A 14,096-nucleotide genomic window follows, 5' to 3' on the forward strand; every position below is an offset into this window, starting at 1 on the left:
TACAAAGGCAACGCTAAGGTAGTGAATCAGGAAGAGTGAAAAAGCCACTTTTACAACAAAGATCACAGTCTAAACCCCAAAACACCACACGCATCAGAACAAAAACGATCCCATCGAGTTGGACAATGTCTCTTTCCACCCACACACATCAGCAACATGGACGATGGTATCAAATCAAGAGGACAAAGAGTTACAACACCCAGTGGTTAGTGCTAGAGGATGGGACTGTGGCCACAGCTGCTTTAGTGCTTAAAAGAATCTACAAACCTTTCATGTCACAAAGGCTGGGGGTAAGTTTTCACTGTGCTTCAACAAATGCTCACATATTTTCAGCCTGACCGAAATGCCCACCATGGCCCCCATCTGCAACAACCACAGGTTCACACCAGACACAATGGACGCCACCTTTAAAAGGTGGAGACAGGACAGGGGAGGGGGGAACGTCGACAGTTAATGACTTTTACACGGACATTAGACTAGCGGCGCTAGAAGAACTGACGGAGAGGTTTCAACTGCCCAAAAGAAAAGAGTTACCGCACATACAGATAAAAAAATTCTTCTGTAGGGAAACGACGACCTACCCACAGATGCCGGGACACTCACCAGTAAAGGAGCCGTCAGACGCAGGGGAACAATATGGGCGACTGTTGGAAGTGGCATGCTCCCCGCTGGACGAGACAAGAGAAAAATGGGAGGAAGAACTAGAGATAGAAGTAGGATGGGGACTCTGGATCGAAGCACCGAATAGGGAAAATACCACCTCTACGTGCGCAGGGTCGAGCCAAATGCAGCTAAAGGTGGTGCACAGAGCGCACCTAACCAGAACCCGAATGAACAGGTTCTTCCCGGAGGTGGAAGACAAATGTGAATGGCCAGGGTGGCCCGGCCAACCACACTCTCATGTTTTGGGCCTGCCCAGGACTTGTCGAATTCTGGACAACCTTCTTTGAGGCAATGTCCAATGTCATGGGGGTACGGGTGGAGCCATGCCCAAAAGGTGGCTGTCTTCGGGGTCTCAGACCAGCCAGAACTCATGGGGAGGAGGGCCCATGGCCTAACCTTTGCCTGCCAAAGAATCCTGCTTGGTTGGCGACGGGCAGCATCACCCAAAGCTGCAGATTGTTGTCCCATCTGTCGGAATTCCTCCCAACTGGAGAAAATAAAATTCACCATCCGTGGGTCGGAAGAGGGCTTCCACAAGAAGTGGAAGCCATTCACTAACTTGTTCCAAGACCTGTACGTAGGTGGGGGGAGGCACAGACATACCACAAAAACAAAGGAAAGAGTGGTTGGGGTTGGGGCGGGGGAGGGCAGAAGAGCCGAAGAGGAGGGACCCGAAAATAGGGTCAGAGGGTGCCAGATCAAAGATCGCAACACAGCTGTATATACAAATGTCGCTCTCTGTAGGGGGTACCCGATGGAAATTTGTTAAAATACAACTTTCAGGCAGCAGTGGCGCAGTGGTAGCACTGCAGTCTCACGGCGCCGAGGTCCCAGGTTCGATCCCGGCTCTGGGTCACTGTGTGGAGTTCGCACATTCCCCCCGTGTTTGCATGGGTTTCGCCCCCACAACCGAAAGATGTGCAGGGTAGGTGGATTGAACACGCTAAATTGCCCCTTAATTGGAAAAAATGAATTGGGTACTCTAAATTTAAAAAAATATATACAGCTTTGACTTGGCAACAATAACCATGGACCATAAAACATGAAATCAATAAAAACATTTATAAAAAAAAACAAATGCTCATGTATAAAAGATTATTTTTCATTAAATGAACCTTTTATCATGATTACACATCGAGGCCTTTCGACTGGCTTGACCTATGAATCATTGGAGTTGTCACATTAATAGATTTACCCTTTCTTTTTCACAGTATTTTATAAGCACAAGCTAATCTTCGCACGCAACCCTCTTCACTGCAAAATGTCCGCGAAAACCAAAAATAACTCACTAGCTTTCTTTAGCCCACCTTCTCACATGCAAAGGACACCACCTTTAGCAAAAGCCACGCTAGCTTGTCAACTGACAGACTTTGCTACATCTTAACCCATGAGTGTGTTTTCAAGTCCAATCATTCTGCAGCCGAGTAAATAACTGCACACGTGCAGAGCAATGATTTGGCGTGGCCAGCCTGATGACTCATAAGTGATGATGTGTGGTCTGTACAGAGACCGGAAACGTTCTTGGTTCAAATTCTTGTTAGTGTTGAGTGATCTGAACAATTAAGTGTCTCCAAGCTGAGAAGGGGGAAAATAAACATCTGCCAGGGTTTCCTATTGATGGGCTCTGTTGTTCGTATCTTAACTCATACACGGTCCTGGTCATCTATCACTGTATTGACTCAGTCCACCAGTGCCCTGATTTTGACATCTCGTGCATTTCTTTACATTGGAATAGGGGGGGGGGATGGATTTCAAAGCACTTGAACACAACTCTCAATTTGGTTTTCTTTGACTTTGAAATGTGATCAGAATTACACAAAACCAGAATTCAAACAACTGGCAGCATCTGCTTGACTAATGTGATTCAACAGCATCTTCCAGGCTCTTTCCTTAGAAAGGTTGCACTGAGTCATATAGAATCATAGAATCTCTCCAGTGCAGGAGACCATTCGGCCCATCGAGTCTGCACCGACACTCTGAAGGAGTTCTCTACCCAGATCCACTCCCCTGCCCACCCCACCCTATCCCTGTAATCTAACCTGTACATCCCTGAACACTAAGGGGCACTTTAGCATGGCCAATTCACCTAACCTGCACATCTTAGGACTGTGGGAGGAAACTGGAGCACCCGGAGGAAATCCATGCAGACACAGGGAGAACATACAAACTCCACAGTCACCCAAGGCCAGACTTAAACTCAGGTCCATGGCGCTGTGCAGCAGTAGTGTTAACCACCGTGTCGTCCTATATTTAACAGCAAAACGATGGGAAATCCATTCATTCAATTTGTACTTTCATGAAATGAATGCATCATTTGAGGAGATTAAATGTTTTAGAGTTAGAAATCTTGCAGCTGACAGCTAATAACAATGACCTATAACTTATATAACAAATCGCCACTTCTTAACGTTCAGCAGTCAGAAGTTTCCATCTTACAAACACATCATGGCTTCCTTCCGTGGTTGCAGTTGTGGTTTTATCACATTTCCTGGATCACCTGTAAACAAATCCCTTCAGTATTTAGCAAATAACTTGTCCATGACACTCAAAGAACTAAGAAACACTGCCCATGTGTGCATTCCTTAATGTATTTCTTTCAAAACTGGGTGACAACAATGTACTGCTCTCCTTCCCAGTGATCAACATCACTCTCAACATCAGTCCATGGAATCAGATAAATTTGAACATCTGAATCTAGGTCACTGAGTTTATAGATCCACTGTAAACTGGTAATCTCACTCAGGGAATACAAGAAATGAGCATAGGCCATTCGACCCCTCAACCCTTCTCCGCCGTTCAGTAAGATCATGGTTGACCTGATGTGGCCTTAACTCCACTTCCCTGCCCCGTACCTCTGAACGTCTTTGTCGACTGGAAATCTGTCCAACTCAGCCCTGAACATATTTAATGACCCATCGCCTCAGACTCTTGCGCGGGGGGGGGGGGGGACTGTTTGGCTATTCATCAAAATGGCTGACACGTTTATTCGCAAAGCTTGACCCAAGATAGATTAAAGAATTCTGTGAATGGTGAGTAGCCAGAGCTCTGGAGGAGGAGAGGGAATTGTGTGCACAAGTACAGAAATCACTGCGATGAAGTGGAATAATGGTAGTGAAAATTTGGAACTCTTCCCCACCCCCTCCAAAGGCAATATTAAGGATGGGAAGCAATTAAACGTTTCAAAACTGGATTGTTAAGATTCGTTAGGCATGAGTGTTAAGGAATATGGAACTAAAATGGATAAATAGAACTTAGATGCAGATACATCATAATCGAATTAAATGGTGTAACACGCTTGAGAGGTTAAGTGGCCGCCTCCTGTTCCTTTCCTGTTGTCACACTTCACTGCAAAACACTTTGTGATTCTTTGAGAAACAAAAGTTGCTATATAAATGCAAGCCTTTCTGTTATATCATCTGTTTAGACTACCGTTTAATCCTTGCTTGGTGGTAGATTAGAAGTACTGCCTATGGCATCATGAGATTACACAATAACCCTAGCTTCCCCCAAACAGTTTCAGAGTTGACTCTTTTGCTGTTTTAGAGATCAATTTGATGTTTCGTTCGAGTTAACCTGCTGATTAAGAGGCTGAATGATTCTAAATAACTCTACGTTTTGTCATTGCAGTGGTTGTTACTCTGTACCATCTCTCTGGGTAGAACATTGGACTCGAAACGTTAACTTTGTTTCTGCGGGGGCGGCACAGTGGCTAGCACTGTTGCCTCACTGCACTGAGGACCTGAGGTTCGATCCCGGCCCCCTGTCCGTATGGAGTTTGCACATTCTCTCCATGCCTGCGTGGGTCTCACCCCCACAACCCAAAGATGTGCAGGGTAGGTGGATTGGCCGTGCTAAATTGCCCCTTAATTGGAAAAAAAGATATTGGGTACTCTAAATTTATATATTTTTTAAAAACTTTGTTTCTGCACTGATGTAGCCAGACCTGCTGAGGTTTCCAGCACTTTATGCTTTAATTTCATTATCCCTCTGGGACCTGCTTTCAAATCTCCACGGTGCCGGGTTGAAAGTTTCCCTTCAGCTTGTGGACCCAACAGTTCTTTGTGAATGGCTGTTTAGCACAGGGCTAAATCGCTGGCTTTTAAAGCAGACCAAGCAGGCCAGCAGCACGGTTCAATTCCCGTAACAGCCTCCCCGAACAGGCGCCGGAATGTGGCGACTAGGGGCTTTTCACAGTAACTTCATTTGAAGCCTACCCGTGACAATAAGCGATTTTCATTTTTTTCACTTCATGTTATCCAAGTGCCAAGTGGGAACTCAAGTACAACACAAAAATTAAACAGTCTCATACTGACAACAGATCACGCAGTGGAAGCTTGTGAGCAGTTCCACCTGAAAAGTGTCAATTCTATATACTTAATTTCATATCATATTCACTTATAATTCAAGAACTGGTCTTTAACCCTTAGTTTCTGTGTTCCATTTTCTGGAATTAAGATGTTGAGCTGAAGTATTAATTTAGCTGTAATGAAATTGTAGGTATGCTCATTTGAAACATGACATGCAGCAATTTCAGTCTGTCAATTTTAAATACATGTGTCACAGTGTTATGGGAGCGGCGTTTTCAGAACCCCAAAATGTATCACGGAGCTCAACCAACCTCTCCCTTTAATGTATTGTTGCTTTTGAACCACATGGCTTGGTCTCCAGGTGTGGTATTACAATTATGGACACGTGGGTTTTTAAACACAAAACAATGTTTATTCCATGAATTCAACTTAACCTTTTTAAATAAACATTGGATCACTTACCACCCCTTACTTCAAAATTAACCCCGAAAATAATACAACACTAAATAATCCCTCAAAATGTTCCTTCAAATCTCCGAAAGACTTAACACCTTTAAACAGAAACACATCAGGTTAAAGACATTACTATTATGAGTTTAAATCACCCAAATAATTCAGAGATAGTCTGTCCTGGCAGAGATCACAGCAGATCCAGCTCACTGCAAACACAGACACACCCAAGCTCTTTTCTCAAAACTGAAACCAAAAACACTGTAAAATGGCTGAGCTAAAAACCCAGCTCTCCTCACCCTCTGACATCACTTCAGTAATATGAGCTGCTCCATTTCTTAAAAGGTACATTGCTTAAACATCCATTTCTTAAAGGTACTCTCACATGACAACAGCCAAAGATGGACAGACAGTTAAAAACAAAATCTCAAAAGTGAGGCATTTCACATGTCTGCAAAACTCCCAAAATGGATTGTAAAGAGGCAAATCATCTCTAATACTGTCCAGTGTGCATTGCTACAATCCGAATCCAGTAACAGCAACATGGTTTAGTAAATCTGATTGAACGATAAACAGCTGGGGAGAGGGAATGGGTAAAGAGTGTGAAGAGGCAGGGAAGAGGTCCTCTGTTCATATGGTCAAATACTGACAGTATACTACAAGAGGACGACTGTTCAACTCATGCTCCTTCATGCTATGCCACCCTCCCTGACCACCACACGCCCCCGACCCCATCTAAATGCTCGAGTGATTCCAGAGTTTTGCCTCCACTTGTTTGCTGGAAGGCCATTTCAAGTATTAAACCATTTTGCATAGAATTCCTCCAATTGACAACTCCAAACTAGTTAATCGGTTTGCACCAATTGTCCTGCAGTTGTGTTGAACTAAAAATGAAAGTCCTTCCCTTTCCAGCCTACCCTTGTTAACACAGGCTCAAAAAACTTTATTTAAAAAATAGAACATAAAACATAGAACATAGAAAAATACAGCACAGAACAGGCCCTTCGGCCCACGATGTTGTGCCAAACCTTTGTCCTAGATTAATCATAGATTATCATAGAATTTACAGTGCAGAAGGAGGGCATTCGGCCCATCGAGTCTGCAACGGCCCTTGGAAAAAGCACCCTACCCAAGGTCAACACCTCCACCCTATCCCCATAACCCAGTAACCCCACCCAACACTAAGGGCAATTTTGGACACTAAGGGCAATTTATCATGGCCAATCCACCTAACCTGCACATCTTTGGAATGTGGGATGAAACCGGAGCACCCGGAGGAAACACACGCACACATGGGGAGCAACAATACTAACCACTGAGTTTCGGAGCCATGAGGTCATGTTAAACAAAACTCTAGTGCAGCCGAATTTGAAGTATTGCGTGCAGTTCTAGTCGGCACATTATAGGAAGGATGTGGAAACATTGGAAAGGGTACAGACGAGATTTACAAGGATGTTGCCTGGTATAGAGGGAAGATCTTGCGAGGAAAGGCTGAGGGACTTGAGGCTGTTTTCGTTAGAGAGAAGAAGGTTAAGAGGTGACTTAATTGAGGCATAAAAGATGATCAGAGGATTAGATAGGGTGGACATTGAGAGCCTTTTTCCTCGGATGGTGATGTCCAGCACGAGGGGACATAGCTTTAAATTGAGGGGAGATAGATATAGGACAGATGTCAGAGGTAGGTTCTTTACTCCGAGGGTAGTAAGCGCGTGGAATGCCCTGCCTGCAACAATAGTGGACTCGCCAACACTAAACGCATTCAAATGGTCATTGGATAGGCATATGGACGATAAGGGAATAGTGTAGATGGGCTTTAGAGGGGTTTCACAGGTCGGCGCAACATCGAGGGCTGAAGGGCCTGTACTGCGCTGTGATGTTCTATGTTCTAACCACTGTGCTACCGTGATTCTTAGGAGAAATTGAGAACAAAACAGAAGCCAGATCACCTGATGTTTTTTGGTGAATCGGCTTCCGGCTGCAGCAACAAACAGGAGGGACGCATTCATCAAGATGAGTAGCAATAGAGATTGGTGACACCACATTAAGATAATTGCTTACTCTGTGTTAGCAAGACAATTAGAAGAATTTACTACCAACTTGCCAGCTGTGAAGGGTTCAATATACACAAAGCTTCTTTCCTGTACGTCATTTCATCATAAAACTCTGAACTATAATCATTTAAAATGTAATTAAGCATAGACATGGTCCAACAAGGTTACAGATTATTTGGACCCACAGCAATTCAGTATCCTCTTCACTGAACCATCAATGTAATCAGCAGTTTTACAACATAGGCAGCTGCCAAACAACAAGTGTGAACAAAATTGATTAATTTCATTGAACATTTTACCCAGCCAAGTATGGGTGGGGGGAACCTTTATTGCCTAGATTGGAATAATGGAAACATTCCTTGAATTCATATAGCGCCTTTCACAACAATAGGACTCCCCAAAGTGCTGTACAACCAATGAAGTAGTTTTGCTGTTGGCTAATTGCTGTTTTGATGTGGGAAACACAGTGGTCAATTTGCACCCAGCAAGCTGCCACAAACAGCAATATAACAGCCAGATAAACTTTTTCTTTTAATGTTGATTGAGGGATGAATATTGGACAGGACACCAGGGATAACTTCCCTGGCTCTTCTTTGAAATTATGGCATGTGGTATTTTACATTCATTGAGAGGCCAAATGGAGGCCTTGGTTTAACATCACATCCAAAAGACAGGGGGCTGGATTCTCGGATTTTGAGGCTATGTCCGGAGAAAGTGTCTAGTTCTCCGACCGGTGAGGGGCTAGCAGCTGCGCCACTTAAAACGCACGGCCATTAAGGAATAAATGGCTGGAGAATTATTGGGTCCATGGCTGCACATGCGCGCGGCGATGACCCGCAGCGGTCGCAAAGTACAACATGGCGCCGGCCGCCGCGCGGACCTGACAGATAGTGTCCCCCTCCAGGCCTCCCCCCCCCCCCCACCCCCCACCAGTCTCTCCCCCCCCCCCCCCCCCCCAACCAGTCCCCCCCCCCCCAGCCCTCGCCTAAGCCCATCCGGCCAGTGTCACGGCTCCCCCCAACCCCCCGGACTGCGGCGGTGCTGGACACTGTCTGCAGCCACCACACCAGGTTCACGAAAACTGAGAGTACAAGTGAACCGCGCCGTCGTGAACCCGGTCCATCGGGGCGGAGCATCGAGGGAGGGCCTTCAGCTAACATCCTGAGGCCGTCCTAAGAGCCTGCGCCGTACTCGCCGAGGGGGCGGAGCATCCAAAAACTGGCCCCATCCCCGATTCATTCGTAAAAAGGGAATCTCCGCCCGATCGCCGATCATGAAATAGGCGTCGGCGAACAGAGAATCCCGCCCAGGGCCTCCAAAAGTGCAGAACTTCCTCATTGTGAAGCTCCAAGCTTTGATTTTTGTGCTCATGGTCTGGAGTGGGTCTTGAATCCACAAACGTCTGACTGAAAAGTGCTACCGTTTGAAGCAGTGCCACACGCCTATATTCCAGCTATGAACCTTCCAGAGTTGAGAAGCGCTGGCCTGATCTGTGGGCTGGGAGCAAATGTCAGCTAAATCTTCTTGTTTTAAAAATGGAAAAAAGAATCCAGACAGGGTTTCAAACTGGTTATTGGAATGACATTTGCCTCCTAAAGGTGGAATTGTGCTGTAATAGAATTCCACTTCAGCACTCCAAACTCGACAGGAAGAGGCCAAGAAAGGGAAGAACAGAGGAGCATCTTTAACCAAGAAAATTGTGGTCTCTCAGTTACACTAATTTCCCCCACTGAGTACAAAAATTCTATTGAGAATAATTATAGAGTTGATATTTTGTTTTCACAAAGTGAAAACTTAAGGTGATGAGAGGTATGGATAGAATGGATAGCCAGAGACTTTTCCCCAGGGTGGAAATGGCTGTCATGAGGGGACATAATTTTAAGGTGATTGGAGGAAGGTATAGGAGGTAGGTTCTTTACACAGAGAGTGGTGGGTGTGTGGAACGCACAGAGGTGGTGGAGTCAGAGTCATTAGGGACATTTAAGCGGCTCTTAGACAGGCACATGGACAGCAGTAAATTGAAGGGTTGTAGGTTAGGCTGATCTTAGATTAGGATAAATGGTCAGCACAACATCGTGGGCTGAAGGGCCTGTACTCTGCTGTACTGTTCTGTGTACTATGTTCTATAATGGGATTTATTTTGTTTTGAAAAGAGAATTTTTGGGGGAGTACAAATGAAAACCAAAAAAACACAGATCTAATATTAATAAACTAACGTTGCAGAACGTTCCCATAAAATTATGTATAATTAGAGCTAATCACACAGCCAGTTCTAACCAACCAACCCAGCAGGGAACACTTGTCGGCAGATTATGTTGTACAGGAAATACTCAATCTTTAAAAAGGCTGAGCAATCTGATTATATCTTAGCAACAATGCTGGCACAATTTACCTTCTAGTTCCCCATTACAATTTTCCTCTATTTAAATATCTTTGTGCCTGCGTAACATTTGTTCTGGCAGTAGCAACCGTAGTCTTGTGCACATCAACTGAGCAAGCAGCTCAGCCAGGCTGCATGGTACAGGGTCTGTCGTCTCGATATTTCATAACTTTGATGTAAAAAAGGGACTTCTGCAAAGATGTTATCCTCTTCATGACAGACTTAAAACCGAAACATGGAATAGAAAGTGCCGTGCCATTGAGTCTTGGGAGCCATGATTCCCTCCACAGGCAGGCTACAATCTTAACGCGGCTGAGTTACTGAAGAATTGTTACTTACGGTTGTGAGGAATCAGAGTGGGAACCTCGCAACAACCTCGCTGCCAAATTACTGTGCTGCAAATTCATTTTCTTTTTCAAAGATATATTAGGGCAGCTGAAAGTTTATATTGCTAACTTTGGGGAACAGTATGGATTAGTTACCAGAACTTTAAACTCACCTTTTTTGGGGGGAGAAATTGTGTAGGTGCCCTCATGGCTCTTTGCTACCTACTCAGTTCATCTCCAGTCTGACCACAATCACAGACCACAGCTTCCAAAATGGTCCTCTGGGTTGGAGGGAAGAGGGGAAAGAGAAAAGAAAACAACCAGGCTTCTTTTTGCTAACCTCCACTCAGAAATTTAAGAAAGGGTATACTTGCATTGGAGGAGGTACAGCAAAGATTCACTAAATTGTTCTCTGGGATGAGGGGGTTGTCCTATGATGAGGCTGAGTAAACTGGTTTATATTCTGTGGAGTTTAGATGTTTGAGGGGCGATCTCACTGACACCTACTAAATTCTGAAGGGGTTTGATCAGCTGGACGCAGAGTTATTGTTTCGGCTGGTCGGAGAATCTGAACACGAGGCCACAGTCTCAGGATAAGGAAATGAAATGAAATGAAATGAAATGAAAATCGCTTATTGTCACGAGTAGGCTTCAATGAAGTTACTGTGAAAAGCCCCTAAGTCGCCACATTCTGCCGCCTGTCCAGGGAGGCTGGTACGGGAATTGAACCGTGCTGCTGGCCTTTCAAAGCCAGCGATTTAGCCAAGTGAGCTAAACCAGCCCCTGGTCATTTAGGACTGAGAATTTACTGCACTCAAAGGGTTGTGAATCGTTGGAATTCTCTACCACAGAGGGTTGTCATTGTTCCATTGTTGAATATATTTCAGGCTGGGATAGACAGATATTTGGTCGCTTGGGGAATTAAGGAATATGGGAGTGGGCGGGAAAATGGGAGTTGAAGTCCAAAATCGGCCATGATCATATTGAATGGCGGAGTCGCCTGGACGGGCTGTGTGGTTTATTCCTGCTCCTATTTCTTGCATTCTATAAATGCATGTGTCAGGACAACTAGGGAGTTAATCAGATTTCCCCTTACCTTCTGCTCAAGATAGCTTATCAAAACTCAAGGCTCAAATATAAAAAATACCGGCTGTGGTAACTTATGAGGGCCATTTCCTGCTATTTGTTTTTACCAATGAACTTTATTTAAAAGTCCTGACTGATCAGTGTATAAAAGAATTCATATTGAGCACGAGTTACTCACACTGTGTAACATAGAAACAGGCAGCAAATCTGTGTTCGAACTGACCTTTTCAGAACTTACCTACATCTTTAGCAACTAGTCCAGTAGTTGAATCAGGGAGAGGGGGTGATACTCGATTGTCTCTTGTCCCGACAATGCAGTTATTACTGAACTCCCACCTTTTCTGTTGCAACTGCTGTAGCCAATATCGCATTGCTTGTGTGTTGGGGGCCTGTTACAATGAAAAGACAAAGTCAGAATGCAATACACCTTTAAACAGATAGAATATATTTGTGTACTAAAGTCCCTCCACACGCTGTAGCAGCTTTAGAGCGGCCCAGATAAAGGCAGGCCCTCTGCCACAGAGCTGGCAGCCACACCTAGACAATCTCAGAAACCCAGCGGCTGGTTTAAGGTCAATATTTGCAAATGTATTGCATCAAGCACTCTGCCCTGGAATGGTATGTGAGCTGTGAGATTGATAAGTGGCAGGGGCGAGGAAAGCACCAATGTAGAAATCAGTGTAAATTTCTAACCCAAGTGTTTTCTATATCTGTTTTGAATCAGTGACAGCTTTCATATTTGGCCATCTTTACCACGGATTAACACAAATACATGTTTTGGAAATGCACCAGCTTCCTTGAAGTATCGCACAATCAGAAAACCTCCATAGTGCTGATGCACAGATCAGTCCATGATTGAATGACTCAGATCTGGGTTCAGATACCAGACAGTCCTGGCAAGTGGGGGCTGCAGCTCTGAAGCTCGCTTTACAAGCAGCGGATCCTCCCATCCAGTGGATGCGGGTGATCATCCCCACCACTGCATCGATCACAGGAACCCAGAACACCGACCAGCTAATTGGAATAACACTGGTTCCAGCCACAGAGTAAGCCTGTCGGGCTGTTAATCAGCTGGTGAATCATTACTTCCGCAAAGATAAAAAGCTAACAATACGCCGTAAACTTTAATGTGCATCTTAACAAACTGACAGCCTAGTAATTTGAGCACCTTTAAGATGACAAACACTGCAGACAGTGGCTTCTGTGATCTTTATAAGGAAAGAAGTTGCCAAAAATGCACAAGCGAAATTGAGGGGGTGGGATTTGGGTTTGAATCCCGCCACGGCAGGTAGTGGCAATTGAATCCAATTAATATCTGGAATTTAAAAGTCTGATGATGACATTTGTTGATGGTCATTAAAAAAAAAAATCAAGCTGGCTCACTGATGTCCTTTAGGGAAGGAAATCTGCCGTCCTTACCTGGTCTGGTCTACATGTGGCTCCAGATCCATAGCAATGTGGTTGATTCTTAAATGCCCCCTCAAGGGCAATTAGGGATAAGCAACAAATGCTGGCCCAGCCAGCTAAGCCAGCAGCTCGTAAAAATGCATTAAAAAATAAAATAATTTACATCTTAATAGCTTAAAAGAAAATTCAACTCTCGGCGAACCAATTAAAAATCCAACCTCACTGCCACTATCAGCGCTGCAAGAGAACCACTTGGGAGATGTTGCATATCAAATATACCAGCACAGGATGTTCATTTAGTACGAGTCTAACACGTCAGCACAAACCTTTATTGAAACCTGTGGTTTAACAAAGTCTTTGCTGTGTGCTGCTGCCCGCCTCATAGATGGTGGTACTTATCCTCGAACAAATTTTCAACACTCTTGTTTCTCAGAACTGTGACAACATTTTTCACACCAGATACAATTGCATTTCTGGGAGTTACCAAGTGGCCATTTACCAATCCTTCCACGCTTCGAAAAAAACTGGTAAATTCTAAAATGCACCAGACATTAGTTAACGATCATCGTAGGCTGAGAAATGCCAGGGGTTAGGATGAACTGAGAATCAAACAGAATGTTACTGAACAAAATGTACTAAGTGGTGGGACAATGATATAAAAATTTTATATGGTATAACAGCCGGCACTTTCCACTAGGATTCAGCGATCCTGAGTGCGAGGTCATTTATACGGTGTCTACCTGAACGGTGGGGGCAAAAAGTGCGATCATTGCCGATTTTGACCTTTAAAGAGCAATGTCCAGGTAGAGCGCTTTTGAGTAATATACCAGGGTCAATCTAGTTCACTTCAGACTCATGTTCTCTCCTGTGCCCTCCAAAACTTGACTCCATCTCTGGTTAATGGGTGCTTTCCTCACAAGCCTATCCAGTTCAACAGGCATTGTCCTCCATCTCTATGATCATCCTTCCTCAAGAGGTTCCATCTATCCCACTGCACGCCAAGAGATGTGAACACGTCATTATAAACCTCCACTTCCCCGCTATATCCTGTTCAAATACTAGTCGCTGATTTGTGTTCGTCCTGGTTAAGGTCACCAATCCAGTAGGTCTATCACTGCAATTGGTTATTCTTCTTTTACACATTCATTTAGATTAAATCCCAGGTTCAGTGGCAGCCGGTGCTCCCTTAAGTGCCTGAGGACTTGACCTTAACGGGACTTGACGCACAAGGTCCTACATCTACTTATAAACAGACAGATTAGGAGAAGTAGGCCACTCGGCCCGTCGAGCCTCATCCGACATTCCATAAAATTATGGCTGATCAGATTGTAACCTCAACCCCACGGGATCTTTCACCCCCGTGTTAATCAAGAATCTATCCAGCTCTGCCTTAAAAATATTCAAAGCCTCTGCTTCCATTGCCTTT

The 14,096-nt window shown here is 44.5% G+C and overlaps 1 protein-coding gene across 4 annotated transcripts in view; it reads right to left on the reverse strand.

The window, feature by feature from the left end:
• tbc1d2b (TBC1 domain family, member 2B) overlaps positions 1-14,096 on the reverse strand; it is a 107,632-nt gene that overhangs the window by 79,369 nt on the left and 14,167 nt on the right. For 3 of the 4 annotated variants that reach the window (XM_038784136.1, XM_038784135.1, XM_038784137.1), the window contains one exon: positions 11,502-11,652. In XM_038784136.1, the coding sequence (XP_038640064.1) occupies positions 11,502-11,652 (151 nt within the window). Of the gene's footprint in view, positions 1-11,501; positions 11,653-12,682; positions 12,900-14,096 lie in introns of those variants that run through there. The other variant, XM_038784139.1, reaches the window with a different exon arrangement.

The sequence above is a fragment of the Scyliorhinus canicula genome, chromosome 24 (assembly GCF_902713615.1).
Source record: "Scyliorhinus canicula chromosome 24, sScyCan1.1, whole genome shotgun sequence".
Taxonomy (NCBI): domain Eukaryota; kingdom Metazoa; phylum Chordata; class Chondrichthyes; order Carcharhiniformes; family Scyliorhinidae; genus Scyliorhinus; species Scyliorhinus canicula.